Source organism: Chlorocebus sabaeus, chromosome 8 (assembly GCF_047675955.1).
Source record: "Chlorocebus sabaeus isolate Y175 chromosome 8, mChlSab1.0.hap1, whole genome shotgun sequence".
NCBI classification, from domain to species: Eukaryota; Metazoa; Chordata; class Mammalia; order Primates; family Cercopithecidae; genus Chlorocebus; species Chlorocebus sabaeus.
Genome location: NC_132911.1, coordinates 2,432,278 through 2,456,715, shown reverse-complemented (window position 1 = coordinate 2,456,715; position 24,438 = coordinate 2,432,278). Strand labels below are relative to the sequence as shown.

At 49.9% G+C, this 24,438-nt stretch overlaps 1 protein-coding gene and 1 long non-coding RNA gene across 9 annotated transcripts; one reads left to right on the top strand and one right to left on the bottom strand.

Moving 5' to 3' along the window:
* Window positions 1-636: 636 nt before the first annotated feature.
* CLN8 (CLN8 transmembrane ER and ERGIC protein) lies at window positions 637-23,687 on the bottom strand. 8 transcript variants are annotated; one of them, XM_073017910.1, is made up of 5 exons: window positions 20,623-20,995; window positions 20,295-20,391; window positions 19,143-19,254; window positions 8,151-8,815; window positions 637-3,424 (listed from the first exon to the last, which is right to left on the bottom strand). In XM_073017910.1, the coding sequence occupies exons 4-5, from the start codon at window positions 8,691-8,693 to the stop codon at window positions 3,107-3,109; spliced, it is 861 nt and encodes a 286-aa protein (XP_072874011.1). In that variant the 5' UTR covers window positions 8,694-8,815; window positions 19,143-19,254; window positions 20,295-20,391; window positions 20,623-20,995; the 3' UTR covers window positions 637-3,106. The 8 variants fall into 8 exon arrangements, with proteins under 8 accessions (XP_072874011.1, XP_007959771.2, XP_072874012.1 ...); XM_007961580.3 differs by lacking the exons at window positions 19,143-19,254; window positions 20,295-20,391; window positions 20,623-20,995 and adding exons at window positions 23,329-23,408; window positions 23,533-23,687; XM_073017911.1 differs by having other exon boundaries at window positions 19,143-19,576; window positions 20,295-20,995.
* Window positions 15,858-18,231, top strand: LOC140712169 (uncharacterized). The gene is made up of 2 exons (XR_012093634.1): window positions 15,858-16,155; window positions 17,671-18,231. It is a non-coding gene; the product is annotated as an uncharacterized lncRNA (long non-coding RNA).
* Window positions 23,688-24,438: the final 751 nt, after the last annotated feature.

Sequence of the window (24,438 nt, the reverse complement as noted above, 5' to 3'; positions counted from 1 at the left end):
AGGCCGATATTGCACAATCTTCCTAGTTTTCAAGCAGTTCCAGAATTCCTGTTATGTGAACTCGCCTCGTTTAACACTTGCTATAACTCTCAATAGATGTGAAGCATGCAGTGCACACGTGCAGATGGATGCTGGCCAATGTGGGCTGCTGAGTGGGCCGGGCCCAGGCTCACGCCAACCTGGCACCAAGAAGTCAGAGCTCGTGAATGTCACTTGCACCACACGCTCCACTATGGATCCGTCCCCTCCCACTGCTGGTCGGGGAGACTGAGGCCAGTGAGCACCATGGGAAAGTGCTGTGCCGTCTGGAAGGGGTCCGGATCATAACAGTTCACAAAGCCTTTTCTACCCACAAGCCCCCAACTTCAGGCTCTGCACTGAGGGGTCCCTGGACCAATGTGTGGGTGACACTGGACGGAGCGGGTGAGCCTTGCTTCTCTACGGCGCCTCCATCTCTGTGCATCCAAACATGCGTATGAAGATACAGGAGGTAAAGCGTGGACCCTGGGGAAGGTCAAAGTCCTAGTGGAGGTGAGATAAAAATTAGGCTGTCCGCTTCCACCTCCAAACCGAATTCTGAACACACGACGATCTATCACTATATTTTGTATCTCCAAGATAAAACATTCACAGCAATGTGAATAGGTTAGTTTATTTTGAGAGAGAGGAAGACATCATTTGGGTTCTGTAAACATCAGTCACTTTATCACGCCTCTGTCTGGCTGAAAAACACCAGCTCCTGCTGACTCCACGAGGGCGCGGCTGCAGAGGGCGCTGCCTGCCAGGGGGTGGGGCTTCCAGTCAAAAGTTTCAGCAGGGACACCATTTGCTGGATGGGTTTAAGATTAAAATCGCTTTGTAAAATGTCATAAATAGGTTACTATACACCGCGATCAATAAAGTTAAAGCACCACCAATCAAAATACACTGCTCCGGGCTGGGTACAGTGGCTCATGCGTGTAAACCCAGAACTTTAGGAGGCCAGCGTTGGCAGATCACTTGAGATCAGGAGCTGGAGACCAGCCTGGCCAACATGGTGAAACCCTGTCTCTAGTAAAAATACAAAAAATTAGCTAGGCGTGGTGGTGGCGCCTGTAATCCCAGCTACTTGAGAGGCTGAGGCAGGAGAATCACTGGAACCTAGGAGGTGGAGGTTGCAGTGAGCCGAGATCATGCCGCTGGTCTCCAGCCTGGGAGCCAGAGTGAGGCTCTGTCTCAGAAAAACAGAAACAAAAACAAAAACAAAACAGTGTTCTGAGAGTTCCACGAAACATAAGGAACATAATCACACAGGATTCTCACGAGCAGCTGACGTTTTCCACATACATTTCAAAGGTGCTTTTGATAAAAAATAAACTTTGAATTTCAATTGCACATTTACGTCAAAACACACACACACACACACACACACGCAATTCTGTACGTCTGGTAACGAAATTGCTAAATTGGTATATAACTTCTAGCTGGGTATAAAACAGTAGGAACAATGTACCTTGGGACTCATCATCAGGCAGCTCATTGCCACGAGCTGCTGCCGGACTATTCTAGGGACCCCAGGACCCTGCAGTTGAGCATCTCTGAAGGGGTCCAGGTCTATCCTACAGCTCAGTTGGAAAATGACATCACTACTTGTCTTGAAATCTACAGAGAGGCCGGGCGCGGTGGCTCATGCCTGTAACCCCAGCACTTTGGGAGGCCGAGGCGAGTGGATCACGAGGTCAGGAGATCGAGACCATCCTGGCTAACACAGTGAAACCCCGTCTCTACTAAAAATACAAAAAATTAGCCTGGCGTAGTGGCGGCGCCTGTCGTCCCAGCTACTCGGGAGGCTGAGGCAGGAGAAAGGCGTGAATCCGGGAGGCGGAGCTTGTAGTAAGGGGAGATCGTGCCACTGCACTCCAGCCTGGGCGACAGAGCGAGACTGTGTCTCAAAAAAAAAAAAAAGAAAAGAAAAGAAATCTACAGAGAAACACCAACCACGGAATTAGGGTCTGGATTGGGTGCCTGTAGGTAACTCAGTCAATTAAAAACAGCTCTAAAACCCAGGCAACCTGATTACGAAATACCTTATTTTGTCAAATGAGCAAAACAGTATGAATGATAAATTCTCATTTTAAAACAGGTTCCGTGATTTAAAAAAAAAACCTTGCAAGATTTCACTCGACCACCCCAGGCTCTGGTTGGTGGGGGTTAGACTCCAAGGAGTCTCTGCTGCTACCAGAGCGTCACTATCCCTCAGCGTTGTCTTTGTACCCTTTGCCACCAGATGGCACTGCCGTACACCTGGGTTTAGGTTTTTTTTTTTTTTTTTTTTTTTTGAGACAGAGGCTTGCTCTGTCACCTAGGCTGGAGTGCAGTGGTGTGATCTCAGCTCACTGCAACCTCCACCTCCTGGGTTCAGGCGAGTCTCCTGCCTCAGCCCCCCAAGTAGCTGGGATTACAGATGTGTGCCACGACACCCGGCTAATTTTTGTAATTTAGTAGAGATGGTGTTTCACCATCTTGGCCAGGCTGGTCTTGAACTCCTGGCCTCAAGTGATCCGCCTGCCTCAGCCTCCCAAAGTGCTGGGATTATGCTGCGTGTGAGCCACCCTGCCCAGCTTAGAATTTCATACGCTGGGAAACTTTAACAAGAAACAAACTATATTATGTTCTATCTTAGCCCAATTCTCTCCAACTGAAAACAACGTGACTTCTGAATAAGACACACGGCATATGAGTGTGTGGCTGGAAACAATCGACGCTGACCCACCTGCCCAGTGGGAGGCACTTTACTATGAAGCCCTGTCCAGCATTCAGACAAAGCCACTCCACTCCTCAACAGGTGTGACGCCCCCAGACGCCATGGACTCCTCTCCTAGATGCTTGACACGGTCTGGTGCGGCTAAACTGACAGAACCTGCCAGGACATTCACAAAATTATAATTTCTTAAAAATACTTTGTAGCTACTTCAAAATTAATACTAATGAGAAATAAAGTTAGTATCGCCCTCAGAACTAAACACAAAACATTCACTGCCTCATTAATTCAAAAGCCATTATTCACGGAGCTTCCCAGAATCGGTGTACCGGATCCGCTGGTGCCCAGGAGCCCCAGCCAGAGCAGCTATGGCCTCTTCTTCCGCAGCAGCTGCCCGTTGCCTTCTGGCCTGCTCTTGGCTTCTGGCTGTGCGAAGTTCCAGTCCACCGGACTGAGAAGCTGCTGAGTCTTCTTGTGGGTCCAGTACGGATTGATGACCAGTGTGAGCAGAGCCAGTCCGACAAGGAAGAGTGCCAAGTGAGGCGGATACAGGCTGCTGGCCAGGCCGTCCCAGTGCCAGAAACACACCCACCACATGTGGTAGGTCAGGACCATTCGGCAGTGGAACGTGTGGACCATCAGCCACTGGTTGAGCTTCCAGAACAGGGACTCGGACCAGCCGGCCTGCATGGAGACAAGACAAACGCACAAGTCAATGCCCAGCCCGCCTGCACGGAGACAAGACAAACGCGCAAGTCAATGCGAAACTGCCAACATTCATTCTTCACATCACAAAGAGGTATTTGCTACCTTACTTACCAAGCAAAACAAATTCATTTCAAAGCAACAGAATTTCCTCCCCAGGGCTCTGCTCTCACTGGGACTTCATTCTGAAAGGAGGCCGCCGGCTCCGTGGGCGCGCCTGGGCCAGCAGGGTTGACCCTTGCCCGCTCATGCTGTTCTCCTAGTCCTCTTGCTTTTGACTTCCGTTCCCTAAAGCTATGATAAATTCAACCTTTCTTTCGGTCTCCCTTCAGTCTTTGTTTTATCTTGAATTTTACATATTAGGTAAATAAGCAATATTTATTTGGCAAAACCAGACACAGGTATCTCAAGCTCCCATACCTAGACCCTGGGAAGTGATGAGGTCATGCGGGTGGGGCCCCATGATGGGATTAGTGTCATAAGAAGAGGAAGAGACCAGAGCCTTCCCCTCCTCCATGCTAGGACACAGCCAGAAGGTGGCCATGTAAACCAGGAAGTGGGTCTTCACCAGACACGAATCTGCTGGTGCCTTGATCTCAGACTTGCAGCCTCCAAAACTGTGAGAAAGGAATTTCTGCTGTTCAAGCTGCCTAGTCTATGGCAGCCTGCTGTGGCAGCCTAAGCTGACTAATACAGTATACCACCCCGGCAAAATATTCTAATTGGGCCAGGCACGGTGGCTCACGCCTCTAATCGCAGCACTTTGGGAGGCCGAAGTGGGTAGATCACTTGAAGTCAGAAGTTTGAGATCAGCCTGGCCAACATGGCAAAGCCCCACTTCTAACAAAAATACAAAAAAACTAGCCAGGCATGGTGGCACACCATGTAATCCCAGCTAATCTGGGAGGCTGAGTCATGAGAATCATTTGAACTTGGGAGGCAGAGGTTGCAGTGAGCTGAGATCGTGCCACCGCACTCTAGCCTGGAGAAAGAGTGAGACTCTGTGTGAGACTCTGTCTCAAAAAAATAAAATAAAATAAAAAGTTCTAACATGTTCTTCTGGTAGTTTTGAATATTTAAAGCCCCAGGTGTATTAGCTTTTATCGACAGTCCCCTACTCACAATGGTTTGACTTACAATTGTTTGATTTTATGGTGCCAATGTGATACACACTCAGTAGAAACTGTACTTCAAGTACCCACATAACCATTGTTTCAACTTTCAGTATAGCATTCACTGAATTACGGGAGCTCTTCAGCATTCTGTTGTAAAACAGGCTTTGTGCTATAAGATTTTGCTCAAGTGTAGGCAGATCCAAGTCTTCTGGGCATGTTAAAGGCAGGCCAGGCTGTAGACCATGATGTTTGGTAGGCTGCTTGTATTAAACACATTTCTGACACAATATTTTTAACTTATGATGAGCTTATTGGGATGTAATCCCATCCTGAGTCAAAGAGCATCCATTCTAAGTCTGGACTGAAAAAATAAATGTGAGGGAAATTAGAAGAGAAAGGCCAGCAGAACGGAGTAGCCCAGCCTGCCTCACACAACTGTCGCTGGAGTCTTTCTCAGAAGTCTCAGAGGGGACATCGGGGCTCCCACGTGTGCACCATGGCAGCCTCACGCACACACACGCCTTCAGAGACCGCCAGTGCCGCTTTCCACAAACATCACCCCACCCCCGGGTGCAAACGAAACGCTCCCACCTGTGTTTGGGGCCACCTCGGTGGGCCGGGACCACACACTTCCCACGCACTCAGCATTGCTGAGGCACAACGAACACTCAGGAAGAAGAGCAGAGGAAGCAGGATCCAAAACAGGCCTGGAGCCTCCAAACTGAATGTTAAATCCTCATGCCCTACTGCTATGCGAGAATCTATCAGCTTTAAAAGAATTTCAAAATTTAGACACAATGTTTTCTTACTGCATTTACTATTATTTCAACTAGAGCGAAATAGAACTATGTAGACATACTGGCCCTGAGCTATATTAATTTAGGTTATAATTTTCTGTTATTGAGGTCTGTTGGCTTTACACAGTTAACATGAGCAGGGTTAGAAGTAAATACTTAAATAACCCTTTCTCTATTCTACACAAACAGCACCCTAAAAGCTTTAGAGAATGTGCAAACTCCAAAATCAAGTCTCGCTCTGAGTCTGGCCTCCTGGAGGCTGGGCTCCACCACTACCCCTGGGGAGGGAGAACTGCTGGAGACGCCTGTGCCGGCAAATCCTGCAGGAGGCGCTGTCCCCACACCCGGCTCCAGGAGAAGCACAGATAAAACCCTGGAGAAACCCAACACTGCTTTCCCCGAGGACTGGAGAGACTGACTCATTTCTTGTTGTTTTTTTAAAGAACTTGTAATAAAAAAAAATACAAGGTGATTATTAATCTGTTTCTCAAAACACACTAATGACCCCAAACACACGATCTTGTGGGATGTATTAATAATTCAGTCACTGTCTACCACTCGGGACATTGATGCGGTATTGATGTTTAGGGAATCGATGTGAGTCAGCGCCTCTGCTCTCCTTTCAAGAATTTTATTTTCTGCCACAGCCGAGTGGCTCCTGAAGTCTGCTGTTTCCAGGTGAGAGGAGCAGGCAACGCGGGGCGCAGGCCAAGGCCTCCTCCTCCAGCACTCACCTCTCCCCTCCACGCTGATCTCACGCCAGACAAACCCGGGGAAGTCACAGCCCTGCCCTACATCCCCAGAAGCCCGCGCTTTTATGGAAATAACGCCCACAAAGAGAAAACTGGAAAACTGCATGCCGCGCACAGGACGCTGATGAGGTCCCAGGTCACAGCATCGTTCCTAAAATGACCCCACACTTAGACCAGCAGCTTCATATTCAGTCATTTGCTCAGCAAGGGAACTCAGTAGCCAGGTCACTCGAGGGCCTCTTTCAAACCATTCATGGTTCCAACCCTTCTTCCCTGGTAAGGTCTACCCAAATCACAACTGCCCCCAAACTCCTCCTGCCACTGCCCAAACCACGCACTCACAAGGACATCTCCAGTATCGCCTGCTGTGGGCTCCATCTACTTCCATGGCCACCCTGTGAGGCTCTGCACTGGCGATAACTGTGCCCGACTCACCCTCATTCACTTGCCTTAACTCCAATGTGCCCCCCTCTCCTCCTGCACAGGGTCCCCATCTGGGGCCATGGCTTCTCTGCACTTTCCTGTCACTGTGCTCACACACCCCATCTGGTGCCAGATGGGGCCAACCTCAGGGGACAGCAGGAACACAAGCTCCTCCTTGAGTTCCCAGGTGCCAGCAGTGTCTGACACGCGGCTGGCGTCCATGGGGGTTACGCGTGAACAGTCGGTACCGTTTACACTTCAGTGCACTTTTGATGGACTGATACCATTTACCCACCCAGACCCCAAAGGCAGGAGTGATTTGTTATGCTTATGTTTCCTCTCAAGGCTACCAGTCTCCTGTACACAAGAAACGTGCAGTAACACAAACCATTCGTGTGAATGGTGGAACATTTGCAGGATCTCAAATTTACTATCAAATATCCCATAAACAACATGATGGGTCATAAAAGATAGCAAGAATCTACGTAAAAACAATTTTAAGGCTGGACACGGTGGCTCATGCCTGTAATCCCAGCACTTTGGGAGTCCGCGGCGGGCGTATCACTTGAGGTCAGGAATTCGAGACCAGCCTGGCCGACATGGTGAAACCCCGTTTCTACTAAAAATACACACACGCACAAAAATTAGCTAGGCGTGGTGGTGGGTACTGTAATCCCAGCTACTTGGGAGGTTGAGGCAAGAGAATTGCTGGAACCTGGGTGGTGGAGGTTGCAGTGAGCCGAGATCACACCACTGCACTCCAGCCTGGGCAACGGAGTGAGATTCCATCTCAAAAAAAAAAAAAAAAAAAAAAAAAATTAAATTGTTTAACATGAAGAACATTTTGACATCAATATGACAATCAAGTGAGAAACATTTTTAAAACATGTTCTTCAAAAACAGAAAGAAAGTGCTAGGCACATAACTCTGCGAGGTCCCAATACTTCTGAGCACTAGTAAAACCACCTTATTCAAAACTAAAAAGCAAGCAAGACACGTGTGTACACACATATATTACTTCACTTTTTTTAAAGTATTAAAAAAGGCCAGGCATGGTGGCTCACACTTGTAATCCCAGCACTTTGGGAGGCCCAGGCGGGCAGATCATGAGGTCAGAAGTTCAAAACCAGCCTGGCCAACATAGTGAAACCCCATCTCTACTAAAAACACAAAAAGTTAGCCAGGCGTGGTGGTGTGCACCTGTAGTCCTAGCTAACTTGGGAGGCTGATGCAGGAGAATTGCTTGAACCCAGGAGATTGAGGTTAAGTGAGCCGAAACTATGCCATTGTACTCCAGCCTGAGCGACAGAGTGAGACTCTGTGTCAAAAAAAAATATATATATATATAGATACATATAAAAGTATTAAAAGAAAGAAAAAAATTAAGTGCTTCCAGACACTACTGAGCCATAAGATCTGCTGAGCTTTCTTTTCTTAAGGAGTAGAGAGCCTAAAAGATTTAAAATTAAGAAAATTGCATTCAACTAAAATGAGTCTGTAACTGAATGTGTGTGCTGCAATCCCGCCTGCTGTTGAGTTTATGGCAGCGTCCAAGACATTCTAGCCAGTGATTAAATGCGTGAGGCACGTGTCAACTTCTGCTGACGCATGCACTTACCTTTAAGAGCATCCAGGAAATGCAGGTAAAGGGCGTGCTCATCTCCAGGAGCAATGTGGTCATAGCTAGATAGTGGCCAGCTCGGAGATTGACCAAGCAGCCAAGAAACCCAAGAAAGGCAAAGAGATGGTGGACAACCAGAAACAAGTCAAATGTCCGGAAGGCCACGTTGGACAGGTGGACTGCGACATTTTCAAAGAAAAAGAATCCCGTTGCCGTTGTGATGTGAAACCAGCACCAGTTCTGTTGGCCACGTGCCCTGTCAGCATGAAGCACAGGGTCCCCCAGCAGAGCCCACAGGCCCGCGGCTGTGCTCTGAACACCAAAGACTGCACGCGTGGCCGCCAGGTCCCAGAAGACCTTCTCTCTGGCCACCAGAGAACGGTAAGTGGCATTCAGGGAGGAGGACAGCTGGTGGCAGACCACGAAGACGCCCAGGTAGAAGACAAAGCCAGCGACCATCAGCGTGGAGCGGATCCCCCAGGATGCATAGTCCAGGTCAAAAATGCTCTCTGATGTGCCCCCATCGCTCGCAGGATTCATTGTCCACACTGTATTCCAAAGGAGTCCTGGGCCCAACACGGGCCGGGCCCTACACTGTGTCTTGTCCAAGGAAACGAAGTCCGTGCAGCAGTCCCTGGGACTGTCATGTGTCCATCTTCAATCTAAAGAAAGAAAAGATCATTCATTTTATGTTGACTCAACAGAAGCAAGGACACATCACTACCCCAGTAACGCAAACATTCAACGACAAATTAATTCTGTACCTTATTCTTAATGCATTTACCAGGATACATAAACATACCAAGATAATATCCACTGACAGTATAGGAGGAAAGAAAATGAAACTAAAGCTAGAGCGGTCCAGCCATGAACAGGAGGCTGGAGCAGTGCTGGCAGGAACACGAGGTCTTATGCTCGTCCTATGTGCACCCCACCAGCAAGGCTCCCGCCTTCACAGCAGCCCCGGTCAGTCACACAATTCAAGCATCGCAGGATGAAACATACTTAACTCGTTGCACTGGGATACACTTTGTTACAGCACTGAACTTCTGCTGTTTGATCCTAGTTAACACCCCAAGGATGTCATGAGAACCTGTGCTCCTGTTCTTCGTGTTATTCCTTGGTTAAGGCCATGGAACGGCTTCTCAACACCGGCAGGGAAGTCCTGAACTCCTGATTGTGGCCTATGGCACTCTGCAGAACGCGGCCTTCTATGGTTCCACTCTCACCACCCCAGCATCTCACTCCATGCTACAGCCTTCCAGTCCTTTGAAAACATCATGCTCTCCTGCACCTCCGGGCCTCTGCAGCTGCTGGGCCCTCTCCCTGGAAAAGTCTTTACCTCCCCGCAGGTGGCACCATCTCACCTGTCAGGTCCTCACTTAAAGGCCATTTGCTCCAGATGCCCTCCCAGAGTAGGGGAGTCCCACGGACTGGGTTAAGTATCTTTGCTACAAGCTCCTGATGCATCCCCCAAATACTCATTTTTGATACAAGTGCTTACTAAATCCTCACCTCCACTGGACAGCAAGCTCTGTGAGGGCACAGACCACACCTGCCTTCATCACAGCATCTCCTCTGCCTGATGCAGCACTGGGTCCACAGCGGGCCCTCACGAAACATTTATGGAACACATGAACAGACACTGAATCATGCTCAAGGGGTCCAGTTTACCTAATCCTGAACCTGTCTGCAAAGCTACAAACACCAGAGTCTCAAGTTCTCAAAACTGGAAGGGACCTGTGATTGATTCCAGCCTTTCCTTTCACATGGCAGGAACCCCAGGCACACAACGAGGACATAGGAACGGCTAGCGACAAAGCCTCAGATCCCCCTCTCCCCCCCTCACCCAGTATGTAGGGACTTGCCCAGATAATGGAGTTTCTGCCGGGAGTGGGGACTCTTGTCACTCATACCCAGCGAACAGACAGCAGGGCTGGGAGCACCTCACTCCCCAAACAGCTAGACCCTCTGCTCTCTGGAAAGGACCCCAGAATTGACTGAATTGTGAGGCAGCACGACTAGAGCCAGAAGCATAGGAGGGGCCACTCACTGTGGCCATTCAGCAAAAACTCGCCAATCATTATTCAGGCAAAAAGGTCGCTGTGACCACACCCCAAGGGCATGGGAAGCACCAGCTCACTCCAGCCTGCACTGAATGTGAGTCCTGGGACCTGATGCAAATGACAAGGGAGCACTGATAACTCCCAACCTCTTGGTTTGATAATGGTCATGTAATCAAAGGCAAAAATAGTATGAGTGTTTGTCTGTTTCTCCATCGACACTCCAGCTTTAACACAGACTAGCTCTGTGAGAACACAGATCTGATGCCGGGAAAGACAGCACTGGCATTCATGTTTCTCCCTAGAGAAACGGCTCCCGTGTCACGCTGCCCCTGGTGCATGTGTTCAGGGCACACAGGTGTGCTCTCTGATAGATGCTATGGATGACGACTGAGGGGCTGCTGTGCCCACATGTGCCCTCGTGACCCACACTTCTGGTCATGCTATATCGAGACTCCAGTGCACTTACACATCTCCAAACGCACTTCTGTTAACTTGTACACAAACCAGGTTGAACATGGTATTAAGGGGCTGGCAAGAGCACTTGGCTCTGGTATTCAGTGTGCAGCAAGGCATCGCTGAACCCCTATGCGCTTCACAGAGCAGATCAACTTCAAGTGCAGCCTAATGCCTGGAGGGGAGACGGCTTCCCAGCATTAAAGAAAAGCAGGCTGGGTGGAAAGGACAGGTGTCAAGCACAGAATAGCAATCCATTAAAAGGATTCCCCTGAACAACACTGTTAAAGGTTAAAATATGGACCCCTCCTAAAACTTCTTCCTGTGCTTTTCCACAAGTGGGTCATGAGATCTGGGTTACAGGTCCCATTTTGCCACAGGTGCATCAATGTGCTGCTCTTGGCCAAGACCACTAACTTCTGTGGGACCTTTGCCTTGAGACGAGAGAGTCCCCGACTCCAGAAGGCTCTGCCCAGAGCAGTGACTCAAACCCACCTCAGTGGAAGTGGTCAGCCCAAGTGATGACTCAAACCCACCTCAGTGGAAGTGGTCAGCCCAAGTGATGCTTCAGGAGGTCTTTGGTTTGGTCAAGGTGAGAAGGACTCCAGGACATGAGAACCAAAAACCAAGAAGAGCAGTTGGCTTAGTGGGTTCTGATCTTGGTTTCTCTATTTAGAAGCTAAGAACACAAGTTTCAGGCCGGGCGCAGTGGCTCACGCCTGTAATCCCAGCACTTTGGGAGGCCAAGGTGGGTGGATCACTTGAGGTCAGGGGTTCAAGACCAACCTGGCCAACATGGCCAAACCCTGTCTCTACTAAAAATACAAAAATTAGCCAGGCGTGGTGACGCACACCTGTAGTTGGAGCTACTCAGGAGGCTGAGGCAGGAGAATTGCTAGAACCCAGGAGGTGGAGTTTGCAGTGAGCCGAGATCACATAACCGCACTCCAACCTAGGCAACAGGGTGAAACTCCATCTCAATTTTAAAAAGAAAGAAAGAAAACGAGTTTCTTTCTTAACCACCCTGGACCCCAGTGTCTGACTACGGGAAAAAGAAACACACAGAGCAGGCCGGGTGCAGTGGCTCACACCTGTAATCCCAACACTTTGGGAGGCCAAGGTGGGTGGATCACAAGGTCAGAAGTTCGAGACCAGCCTGGCCAACATGGTCAAACCCCAACTCTGCTAAAGATACAAAAAATTAGCCAGACATGGTGGCATGTGCCTATGATCCCAGCTACTTGGGAGGCTGAGGCAGGAGAATCACTTGAACCCGGGAGGTGGCAGTTGCAGTGAGCTGAGATTGTGCCACTGCAATCCAGCCTGGGCAACAGGTTGAGACTCTATCTCAAAAAGAAAAGAAACATACAGAGCAGTGGAAATGAAGCACCTACTATGAGCCAGATGTTCAACCAGTTTGTGTGATCTTCACCTGAAGAGCACATAGCTACCAGGTCTTCAAGTTTTCCAGATAACTTTTTGGAGAGATTACCATATCTACAGAAAAATGGCAGATAGGTGAAAGACACGGAAACAGAAACAAGTGAGCCAGAGCTGAGAGTGGGCAAACCCTCCAGGCAGTCAGAGAACAGGTGCCAGTTAGGGATGCAGAAACAGCAGATTATAAAGACCAGAATGCTTACCGCCCCTTCCAATCCTGTAGCGAATCCCTGTTCTGATTCTTTGCTCAGACCTCCTGATTATGTGTGTTTCTACACAGTAGTGTGCACAGGAACTTTCTGGGTAAGCTGGTGCTGTTCTAGTCTAACTTGTGACTGTGCATCTCTGAGCTTCGTTAGTGCCAACCAGCATCTTCCAGCCAGGAGTTCACAAAGGAGGTGAACTCCTCAGCTCTCTCAGCCATGAGGGTAGAAGGCCAGCCCCAGAGGCAGGGTCCCGCCCAAGTGGCCAGTCTTCCTGGAGTCCTGCAGAGCTCTGCTGTCCCTTTGTGGTGTCAGTGTTGTAATGAGAACAGCTGTGGTTCGCCCCAAGTCACAAGGCAGGCACCCACAGAAGTGTGACTGGGCCTTGTTCTGATAGGCAGCAGAGAAGGGCTATGGGAAGAGTTCAGCTTCTCCTTTTGTTTCTATTTCTGCTCCTTGACCCAACCACACCCTCTCACTCTTGATATGCAAAATGGGACACAGGGGTTCCCACTGTTGCCTTGCTGTGCTCCATACGCTCAGGCCACACAAAGGAGTCCTTAAGTGTAATGCACAGCTGGAAGTCCCTGTTCCTTCCATGGGAAAAACTGGAGGCCAAACCTAATGGACTTATCCTGTTCTTTCACTCTGGAAGGCTTCCAAGCCCTTCCACACCAGCCCCTTTCCTCTCTGCAGTAGAGAAAGTAGAGCCGGCGAAGAAACAACTCCTGGAAGGCCACCATCTCTTGACTCTGCAGATCTTCATTTTCTTTGGGGAAAATGTATACAAAAAGCTTGTCTTCTAAGATTCTGTGGTTTCAGCTCTTCTATTGCACTGAGCCATGCAGTTTTTAGAAATCTGAATGCAAACACATCAGTAAGAGTGTTAGCTCTGTTGCTGCACTGTGACCAGGAACCAGGCTCAGTGGCCACAGGAACCCTTCGGCTCTGTCATGCATCTATGCGCTCCTCCGGTTTACTAGGGGCTGAACTGCTAAGGATACCAGCATTTTTGTGTTTTGTTGAGATAATTTATCCAAACTTGGAAGTGAAGTCAAAAAGGAAAAAATGGTTGCATGCTTTTTTCCCTAACACAAGTTGAGTGTTTTACAACCCCAACAATCACTGGACTTTCTAGGAGAAATAACTAAACTATTTACCACTGATTGAGGGTCACACATTTTACAATCTGCAAAGTGAATTCTCCTTCCATCAAGAAGAAAAGACAATCCCAAAGCCTGTGGCTTCAATGCACACAGGATATTCACCAATCTTATATCTAATCCGGCAATCTTTTCTCAGCATTCCTTTTACCCACTCACTAAGAAAATCCTAGTTTTGTGTATTCTCTTTTGAACTGGCACTCCTATCCTGCTGGATACTGCATTAGTGACTGAAATATAACCTGACAAGAGCTATTTACATGAGAATTATACTCCTAACATTTTGGAAATTATACATTGATGGCTGGTAAAAATATGTTTTCCAAAATCAAAAGAAATACATGTTTAATACACAAAATTCAGAAAATATAAACAAGCATAAAAATACAAAAATAAACACTCACAATCCTCTTACACAGCTCCAAGCACTATCACTATTTTTTGGTGCCTGCTGCATCAATTGTTTTTCTAGATATAAACTCTTCCTTTTTACATAAAAGGGGATAACAACATACAAGCTGCTCCCTGGCCTGCTTCTCTTCTCTTAGCAACAGCTAATCCTCTTCGGTAAAACGGCTGCAGGGACTCCACCATTTACCCACCCGATGTCCTGCCAGGCTTTTGCCCAGTTCCTCGTTATCATGAGACATTCTGTAGTGAACATCTTGAGGCCACCTGGAGAACCTGTGCTCTTTTTACGGAAACTGCATGCTCAGGAAGAACTTCCTTAAAAACCACAGCCTCGATGACAGCCAGTCTGAAAGGCAGGCACAAAAGTGTTCAAGCTCCGTGGGGAGCTGTGGCCATCTCATAATCCCTCCATCACTTACGCTTCCTTCACCATTGCTCACTGCTTTTTCCTCTCACAGCCTTCCTGAAAAGTTGTATGTAAATAAAACTCAAAATATGGGAGTGAGGTAAGCAGAAGCTGGATAGTTACAGATTTCACACAGAGGGTAAACGGAAACAGGAGTCAGAAACAGCCGCCTCGCCCCAGTCTTTCAGAGAACAGTCACAGCAGAATCTACACAGGCTGGGGAGCCCCTGGCTCCTCTCCTTACTGTCCACACCCAACCCCAACCCAGAGCAGCTGGCGATAGGGCCCAGAGCCCAGGCGGCTCCCACCCGCTGCTGACCCGACCCAGCGCCCGCTCTCTCCCTCCCGCCCCCCCACCCACTCTGCACACCTTGGTGACCTGACCCAGCGCCCCTCCCCGCTCCTGCACGTGCTGACTGACCCAGCGTCCCTCCCCCCTCCTACACGTGCTGACTGACCCAGCCTCCCTCCGCCTCCCACACCCTGTTGAGCACCACCTTGTCCCCTTCCGCCCCAGCTAACTCGGTGACCACTGGAGGCCACACCCACGTGACACCTGCTGTCCTTGACAGCAGTTCCGACAGCACCTCTGTGGCTCCGCAGGAGCCGCCTCCCTGCCTCGTGGGCACACAGGTGAGCTGACCATACTTGCCCGGCCGGTCTGCGGGGAGCGAGGTCAGGGGCGACGCCGCCGCCTCCGCCTCCGCCTGTCCCCTCCCACAGTCCGGCCTCCGCGCCGCTCAAGGGCTCCAAAGTCAGCGTCGCGGTGAGGAGCCCCCCAGGCCCACCATGCACCCGCGCGGGCAGAACTCCGGGCTGCAGGGCTCGAACGCCCCCCACAAGCTACTGTCCGGAAACGGCACGGCCGGGGGTGCCGCACGCCCACCGGAAGGCAGGGCTGGGACCGCGGACGCTAGGAGCCACCCCGACCCCTCACCCGGGCTCCCTTACCTGGGCTCCCCGACCCCTCACACGGGCTCCCTTACCTGGGCTCCCCGACCCCTCACACGGGCTCCCTTACCTGGGATCCCCGACTCCTCACACGGGCTCCCTTACCTGGGATCCCCGACCCCTCACCGAGGCTGCCCCTCACGTGGGCTCCCGCGCGCCCATCTGAGTTCCCCCTAAGCTGAGTTCCCGGCCCCTCACCTGGGATCCCCGGCACCATCACCCGGGCTTCCTGGCCCCCTCACCTGGGCTCCACGCGCCCTCACCTGGGCTGCCCCTCACCTGGGTTCCCGGCCCCTCGCCCGGCTCCCCGCGCGCTCACCTGGGCTGCCCCTCACCCGGGCTCCCTGCGCTTGACGCCGCCGCGCGCCTGCAGGACTCACGGTAGTCACTGACGGCACTGCCGCCGGCTCACGACTGGCCGGCCTCAAACACGGCCGGCGCACGCGCACGCGCACGCGCACGCGCTCTGCCTCGGGGGCGTGGCTACGAGAGGCCCCGCCTAGGCGCTACCACGGCGGCGGGCGTGGGGGGCGGGGCGGCGGGCGCGCTGAACCTCGGCCGGCGGGAGGGGCGGGGCCGGCGGGAGGGGCGGGGCCTGGCTGAACCCTGGCGGGCGGGGTGAACGGGGCCGTGGAGCTCCGCGGGCCGCCTGGTCGCGTTGCACCCGGAGTGAGGCGAGGGGACCTGAAAGCTGCGTCAGAGCCCGACCGCGCCGTTCCGCAGAGCAGCCCTGGCCCGGCTGCGGCTGAGTCGCGCTCTGGGTGTGGACGGAGCCGGAACCTCCCCGGGGCGCGCGCTGAGGTCACGGGGCCCAAGTCCCGGGCCTTCAGGTCTTGACCGAGCCCATCCCCGGCCCTTCTGCGCCCACGCCTGAGTTTTTGTCTGTAGGAGTTTCAGCAGTTCGCTAAGGTTGTTATTCGAGTTATTTATGTTTCTTCTCTCTAATATGTTTGTTCCCTCTTTAAAATCGACATCTAGAGTCGTACCTACCACTTAATTGGTGATCAATACAGTTCGTTGAAAGAATCGATAGCATGCGATCGATACAGAACATCTGCACAGGGAGTGTCCTCCCCGCCTGGCGGGGGAGGCCTCGGGGGCTAATGGAGCTGAGGGTATAGTCGGCCTTGGACCCTCGCTTTTTTCCTTTCCTGTACCGTGAAGATAACTGCCTTATCTCCCCCTCATGACTGTTTTGGGGATTAAATAGGACGTTTAAATTACCAACGCTCTTTGAAATAAACATTTCAAAATTATTATAACCCTTTAGTACACGTGGGAAAACGTTGACATTCATGTTCAAGTTTATTTTTCTGCTGGCTCATTTAGGTTTGTTGAAACCTTGAGTCCCTAGGATTGTCTAAGAACATGGGTAAATGTATGTGGAGGCCTCCCTGGAGGCCGGAGAACTGCCAGCAGTGTTCATGGTGTTAGAGGAAGAGGAACCTAGGAGAGCCAGGGTGACACCGTTTTAAAATCAACCCATCCTTTGGGAGGCCGAGGCAGGCGGATCACAAGGTCAGGAGATTGAGACCACAGTGAAACCCTGTCTCTACTAAAAATACAAAAAATGGGCCGGGCGCGGTGGCGGGCGCCTGTAGTCCCAGCTTCTCGGGAGGCTGGGGCAGGAGAATGGCATGAACCCAGAAGGCGGAGCTTGCAGTGAGCCAGAATCGCGCCACTGCACTCCAGCTTGGGCGACTGAGCGAGACTCCGTCTCAAAAAAAAAAAAAAAAAAAAAATCAACCCATCGTGGCCGGTGCGGTGGCTCACGCCTGTAATCCCAGCAGTTTGGGAGCTAGAGGTGGGTGGAACACCTGAGGTCAGGGGTTTGAGACCAGCCTGGCCAACATGGGGAAACTCCGTCTCTATTAAAAATACAAAAAAATTAGCCAGGTGTGGTGGTGGGCACCTGTAATCCCAGCTACTTAGGAGGCTGAGGCAGGAGAATTGCTTGAACCCAGGAGGCGGAGGTTGCAGTGAGCCGAGAACACGCCATTGCACTTGAGCCTGGGCAATAAGAATGAAACTCTGTCTCAAAAAAATAAAAATAAAATAAACTCCATCTTAAAACCAGTGAAACCACCGTTGCAAAATTATAACTGAGACAGTGAGAGAGACAGTGAGAGATCTGACCTAACCAGCTCCATCCTGCTTTTAACCTCCAAACTGTCCTTGTTCATTCCTGGGTGTAGGCCAAAGTAACTCTGGGAGAAACTTGGTTTATAGTTTCCCGAAACAAATCCCTTTCTTGCCTGGGGACTAGACTGCCTTTGTAGGACTGACAAATTAGCCACAAGATTAGAAATTATGGCTTAGGATTCATGCAGCTGGAGGTTACAAGATTCTGACCCTCCCTAAATTGCTCCTGGGGATAACATCACTATTGAAAAAGCTAAGATCAGTGCTTGAAATATTTTGCAGATCTTGCACTTGCTGGATCAGCTGGGACCATCCAGATGGATAAACTGGCTCATCTCATCTTGTGGCCCCCACCCAGGAACTAACTCAGGCCAGGAGTACAGCTTTGATCCATATGCTTTCATCTCTGATCTGACCTCTCAGTACTCCCAGCTTACTGGTCCCCTACCTACCAAATTATCCTTAAAAACTCTGAACTCCAGGGCTGAGCATAGTGGCTCACACCTGCAATCCCAGCACTCTGGGAGGCCGAGGCAGGTGGATCACTTGAGGTCAGAAGTTCAAGACCAGTCTGGCCAACGTGGCAAAACCCCGTCTCTACTAAAAATACAAAAATTAGCCAGGCATGGTGGTACACACCTGTAATGCCAACTACTTGGGAGCCTGAGGCAGGAGAACTGCTTGAACCCTGGAGGCAGAGGTTGCAGTGAGGTGAAATTGCACCACTGCACTCCAGCCTGGGCAACAGAGCAAGACTCCATCTCAAAAACAACAACGAAAACTCTGAACTCCGAATTCTTGGGAAGATTGATTTGAGTAATAATAAAACTCTGGTCTCCCGCACAGCGAGCTCTGTGTGAATTATTCATTCTCTGTGCAGTTCACCTGTTTTGATAAATCAGCTCTGTCTAGGCAGCAGGCAACACGAGCCCGTGTGGTGGTTACACTAGCCTGTAATCCCAGCTACGTGGGAGGCTGAGGCGGGAGAATTGCTTGAACCTGGGAGGCAGAGGTTGCAGTGAGCCAAGATCATGCCACTACACTCCAGCCTGAGCAACAGAATGAGACTCCATCTCAAAAAAAAAAAAAAAAAAAAAAAATTGGATGGTTATAGTCATGCTAAGATGTAGGTACGCACTGAAATGCCACAAAGTACATCCACAAAGTACTAGATTTTGTCACACCGTCAGCCCAGCTGCACTTACACATAGCTTGGCTTATACACTGATACAAGATGCCTTTGAAAGAAAGATGGCACCTTCCTCCTCCTGCTTTCCACAGGCACCCCACTCTGCATCAGAGCAGCTGTCTTTCACTGCACTCTGCGACTCCCTTGAGCTCCTCCCTGCGCAAGATCCGAGAACCCTCTCTTGGAGTCTGGACTGGACCCCTTTCTCCAGCAGCATTGGGTTCCTCGGATTCACACTCACAGCATGCTGAGGCCTGTCTTACAAAGAATGAACTGAGGCTTAGAAAGATGAAACCAAAACCTCCTCAGTCACGTGGCTGGTAAGTTCCTCAGCTTGAATTTAAACATTCCAGGACTGCGTCTTTCCACTCGGCCATCTTTAAAGCAGAATGATAAAACAGTTTTGTTTTCTAAAAAACAATCACAGGTATAACCAGTACTCATGTGGGATGTGGAAGACTGAATGAAACCCAGGCGGATTCCCAGCTTGCTGTGTCACAGCTTGGGCACTGCTGTTTACAGCCTGTGTACTCCCCTCCTGCCCTGCCTCCCACAGGTGTCTCACCTCCTTCCCCGACAGATCGAATGACACAACAAACGTTCATCTTGGGCGCACGGTGTATCTGGCAGTAGGCTAAGCCCTTTGGTAAATTGGTTCTTTCAAACATCACAGGTGTCTGAGGCAGGCACCATTATCCACATGTCATAGAAAAAAAAAAAAAAACAGTGTTCAGTGAGGCTGAGGTTAGCAATGTGCACCTCCACACACTGCTAAATGACAAAGCTGAAGTTTGAAGTACGATGCCATGAGGTGTCTGGAGAAGACAATCGAGATGACTTAATCGAGGTGTCAGGGGACTGTCTTACTCTTATTTTCTGCTCACCTAAGCAATATACGCTCATTGCGAGGTTTGGTTGTTCCACTACAGAAAAGACAGACTGTTTTAAAAGCCATTAGCAGAGGGACGGGAGGAGTTCTCTTCTGCCTGTTTCTTCCTCCTAAACAGAGCAAAATGACTGTGTTCTCAGAGGGCTGTATAGTGAGTGAGAGAGGAAGAAGAACGTCCCTGATTTTAAATCCACAGTGTCCTTCACCAGTGAGCAATAGGAGTTCTGTGGGTGGGAGAGCAGGACCGCTGTGCTTGCAAACAACACTTTAAACACGGGAACCTAAGTTCAGGATCTGCTGACAGCAAGTCCGCAGTAAGCATAAGGGTCTTTGGACTCCCACAGATCAGATGCTCAGCTTCTCAGCCTCACTGTGGCAAAGACTCTCCCTGACCTAACTCCAGGCCCTCAGGGCTCTGACCTGGGCCCCTGGCCCCTTCCGTCCAAAAGAATCCTGCTGAGTCAATGCAGTGACAGTTCCCTGCCCTGGTATCTGACCATCCTCCTCATCCCGCACCCCCTGATATCTGACCATCCTCCTCATCCCCCACCCCCGATATCTGACCATCCTCCTCATCCCCCACCCCCTGATATCTGACCATCGTCCTCATCCCCCACCCCCGATATCTGACCATCCTCCTCATCCCCCACCCCCTGATATCTGATCATCCTCCTCATCCCCCACCCCCGATATCTGATCATCTTCCTCATCCCCCACCCTCAGTATCTTATCACCAGGCCTGCCTGCGGCAGAAATCCTGCCAAGTGGTTCTAACAAGAACCCCCCTGGCCTGATGTCACCTCTTCATAGTTTTCCATCTGCCCTCACCCGCTCCATGGCTGTGCATTCCCATTTTTCTTGTCATACTCAGAGTTGAGCCCAGTCCCACTGCAGTGGCCCCGCACCTATCGCGATTCCCTTGAGACTGTAAAACACAAATAAAATTCTAGTCCCCCACAAACCCCCTCAGCCACAAGCTTTCCAAAGTAAACCTTAGAGACTAGCTCAGACCGTGATGGGAAGTGGGGGTCGGACAGGCTCCTTATACCCTCCTCCCTTTGAAATCCAGGCACAGTTGACCTGCATTAACATCAAAGCAGAGATCTTAAGACTGACAAAGCAGACTCTCTGCAGCAGTAAGATACTACATTCCAACCTGACTCTAGTACAGCATCACATGACAGAGAGCAGGCCCTGGAAGAAATCAAGCATTTTACCCCAGAATATATTTATTTGACATATTTTGAAGGGGCCCCACACAGCTGTCTCTCGAGGGGAAAATCCACGTCCCGCCAGAATCCCCTTCCCTTTCCAGGTCTTTTCCCTGATCTAGGAGAGATTTAACTAAGAGTCTGGCACCTCTTTTAGGTCCAATAAGAGCTCTGAAGATAAAAAACAAAAACAAAAACAAAAACAAAAAAACCTTGGTCTCCACAACCTTTATCTTAACCCAGACAATCCTTTCTGTTCATTCCAGGTCTTTACAATAATAACTTAACTCTTTCAATTAATTGCCCATCAGAAAATCGTTGACTCCACCTGTGACCTGGACACCTCCTACCTCTATCCCTGGAGTTGTGTCACCTTTCTGGACCAAACCACTGGACACCTTACACGTATCGACTGGCAACGTGTACACCTCCACACACTGCTAAATGACAAAGCCGAATTTTGAAATACGATGCCATGAGGTGTTTGGAGAAGACACAACTGAAATGATGTCATGGAGGTGGCAGGGGATCGTCCTGCCCTTTTCTTTTTTTCTGCCTGTAACTTCTGTCCCCCTAAAATGCATAAAATCAAGCTGGAATCTAACCACCTTATGCACCAGTTCTTAGGACCTCCTGGGGTTGTGTCACCAATCATGGTCCTCATATTTGGCTCAGAATAAATCTCATCAAATATTTTACAAATTTGACTCTTTTTGTTGACAAGTCTGTCGCACCGTTTTTTAATAAGGGCCGTGTGTAATGTTTTCTTTAGCAACTGTGGCAAAATTAAACCTTCTTCGAAATAAAGAGAAAAAGAACCCATTATAGAAAACTGTCTTTCTGCTGATGTGGGCATTCACTGTGTTCATTTCTTTTTCCAAAAAGTGCATCTTTCTTAAAAACTGAAAAATATTGAGCCACAAAACACAGTGCCGGTGGCTTGCATGCAGGACACTCGGGATATCGTACTAAAGGGCTCTGATGCTGTCTTGATGATCTCTACGCAGGGTGTTACTTCTGCTGGCTGTGTGACCTTGGAGAGGTTGCTTAACCTCTCTGAGCCACAAGTGTAAAAGGATGAGATTGGTCCCTAAAGTCTCCTCCAGCATTAAAGCTAGATGATCCTGAATCTTCTGCTATTTGAGGATCAGACAAACAACAGTGAACAGGGTTATTCCTGTTGAAAATGATAACCCTGAGATAATGGCCATAATTATCTTGGTACCCAAAGAAGCCTTAAATCCTCATTGGACGAAGACATTGCCATAATAATCAGCCTTTAAAAAGTGCCCATAACAACCAGCCTTTAAAAAGTGCCCAGGCATGGTGGCTGGCACCTATAATCCCAGCACTTTGGGAGGCTGAGGTGGGCGGATCACCTGAGGTCAGGAGTTAGTGACCAGGTCGATGAAACCTTGTCTCTACTAAAAATACAAAAATTAGCTGGGTGTGGTGGCACATGCCTGTAATTCCAGCTATTCAGGAGGCTGAGGCAGGAGAATTGCATGAACCTGGGAGGCGGAGGTTACAGTGAGCTGAGATTGTGCCACTACTCTCCAGCCTAGACTACAGAGCAAGACTCCATCTCAAAAAACAAAACAAAACAAAACAAAAAAAGTGCCCTGACAAGATCACATTGATTCTAGGGCTACAAAGACAGCTATTGTGGGGTCTTTAGCACACCGTCCTCTAGGCCCCTCCCATGGGGACATTGGGCGTGTCTGGAGACATTTTTGGTTGTCATGACCTGGGGCGAGAGGCCGGTTGCTGCTGCTGACCTTCAGAGCGGAGAGGCTACTAGGCTTCCAACAATGCCCGGGGCAGCCCCACAGTAATGGCCCAGCCCCAACATCAATGGTGCTGAGCTTGAAAAATCTATATCCTGGAAAAGGACACACCTCCGCTTAAAAACTAAAACTGTAGAGAGAGGGACGCTGCACTCAAAGTGGACTTTCTGCTGCCCCAAGTATTAGGTCTTCTTTCCAGCTTCATCTCGTGGAATGATACCAAATGGCACTTGAGTGACCTAAAGGATTTTAGTGCAGCTTTAGGAAATGCTTAATTCAGGCCGGGCGTGGTGGCTCACCCCTGTAATCCCAGCACTTTGGGATGCCGAGGTGGGTGGGTCACTTGAGGTCAGGAGTTCGAGACCAGCCTGACCAACATAGTGAAACCCCGTCTCTACTAAAAATACAAAAATTAACCGGGTGTGGTGTTGGTTGCCTGTAATCCTAGCTACTTGGGAGGCTGAGGAAGGTTAATTGCTTGAACCCGGGAGGCGGAGGTCACAGTGAGCTGAGATCGTGCCATTGCACTCCAGCCTGGGCAATAAGAATGAAACTCCGTCTCAAAAAAGAAAAAAAAAGGAATGCTTAATTCATACCTATAGAGAAGTACAATCACTTCGATTTATTTTTCATCCCTGTTACTGTTTTAGGAACAAATTTACAGACTGAAACCTCGCCTCCCCTCTCACCCAAACACACAGCATAATATGGTATAAATCAACTATGTAGATGTATACAAGATATTGAAATTTAGTGAAATTTTGTGTCTTTAAAATGTCAGGTAGAATGTTACAAAGCAGGCAGCTCCAGGAAGCAACTCAGGGAAGTGGTGTATCTGTTAAACACCACACAGTGAAAACTTACCTAAGAGTTTTTTTCCAAATCTTCCCACACAGCAACGTCGAGTTTAGCTTCACAGACAAGGATGTGAAACTTGGGATCAGCTGGTCAGACACCAAGAACAGGACTTAGGACATAAAATTACAATTCACATTTCCCCCTCTCCTGTGAAATAACTAGACCCACAGAGTCGTGAGGGGACGCGATATGGAATGTGCTCTGTCTCACCGGGAATCTGCATTTCACATCCACTCGCGAGTCTCCTGCCTGGGACACGGCGGAGCTGACTCATTCTGAAGATGACTCCGCAGGCATGGAGTTCATTCCGGAGGAGGTTAGAGCCGCTCAGCATGAAGACAGGGTGTAACAGGATGTTGTCTCTGCTGAGGAAGTGGGACTGCCACCCGATGGGCTGTCCATCATCACCCCAGGAGAGGCTGGGCCAGGCTGTGGTGTGTCCAAACCCCTGCCCTCTGGGCAGACCGGTAGTGTCAATCATTTCAAGGTAAAGAGCAGGTGATATGTCAGGACCTGTGACCCGTGTTCAGAGAGCATCTAACACAAGCCAGCTGTCTTTGGAGGGGCAGAGCGGCGGGGAGGTGCTTGTATCTTGTGGGCAGAGGTTTCTCGCCAGACCACAAAGGTGGGGAGGGGTCTGTGTGGGGCCGCTGAGGGGCTTGGAGACTAAAGCCCCATGCCAGTGAGAGAAAACAGGATGGGAAGAGCCAGGGGAATCGGGTGGAGATCCAATCTCTAACTCCATGGAGGACTTTGTAAGGTTTGGACCCAGAGCAGAGGAAAGTTTAATGCATGACATAGTCTAACCCCTCTGTTAGTTAGACTAACCCCTCTGTTAGTCTATGTCAGGTTGTGTCTATCAAGACCCGAGTCATTCTATCAACTTCTCCCTTTCCCAGAAGGGTCACTTCTCTTTCACTTGCTGGAAAAGGGAGAAGTTCAAGGAATGATGAAGGTCTTGGTAGACTCAACCTGAAGCGGCCCTTAGGAGCCAGCAGATCTGGCAGCCCCAGCAGATCTCACGGGCTTGGAGGTATGTAGGGGAGGAGGATATCACAAGACCAACTGCACAGTCATGGAAGGGGCTCTGGGGCCTTGCAGCCAGGCTCCTTCTCC

Bases quoted from the DNA above. Each gene is read 5' to 3' on its own strand.
- CLN8 (XM_007961580.3), bottom strand. From the start codon at position 8,693: ATGAATCCTGCGAGCGATGGGGGCACATCAGAGAGCATTTTTGACCTG. The intron at 3,425-8,150 runs GTAAGTGCATGC...GTCTCCATGCAG, and splicing joins TTTCCTGGATGCTCTTAAAG to GCCGGCTGGTCCGAGTCCCT.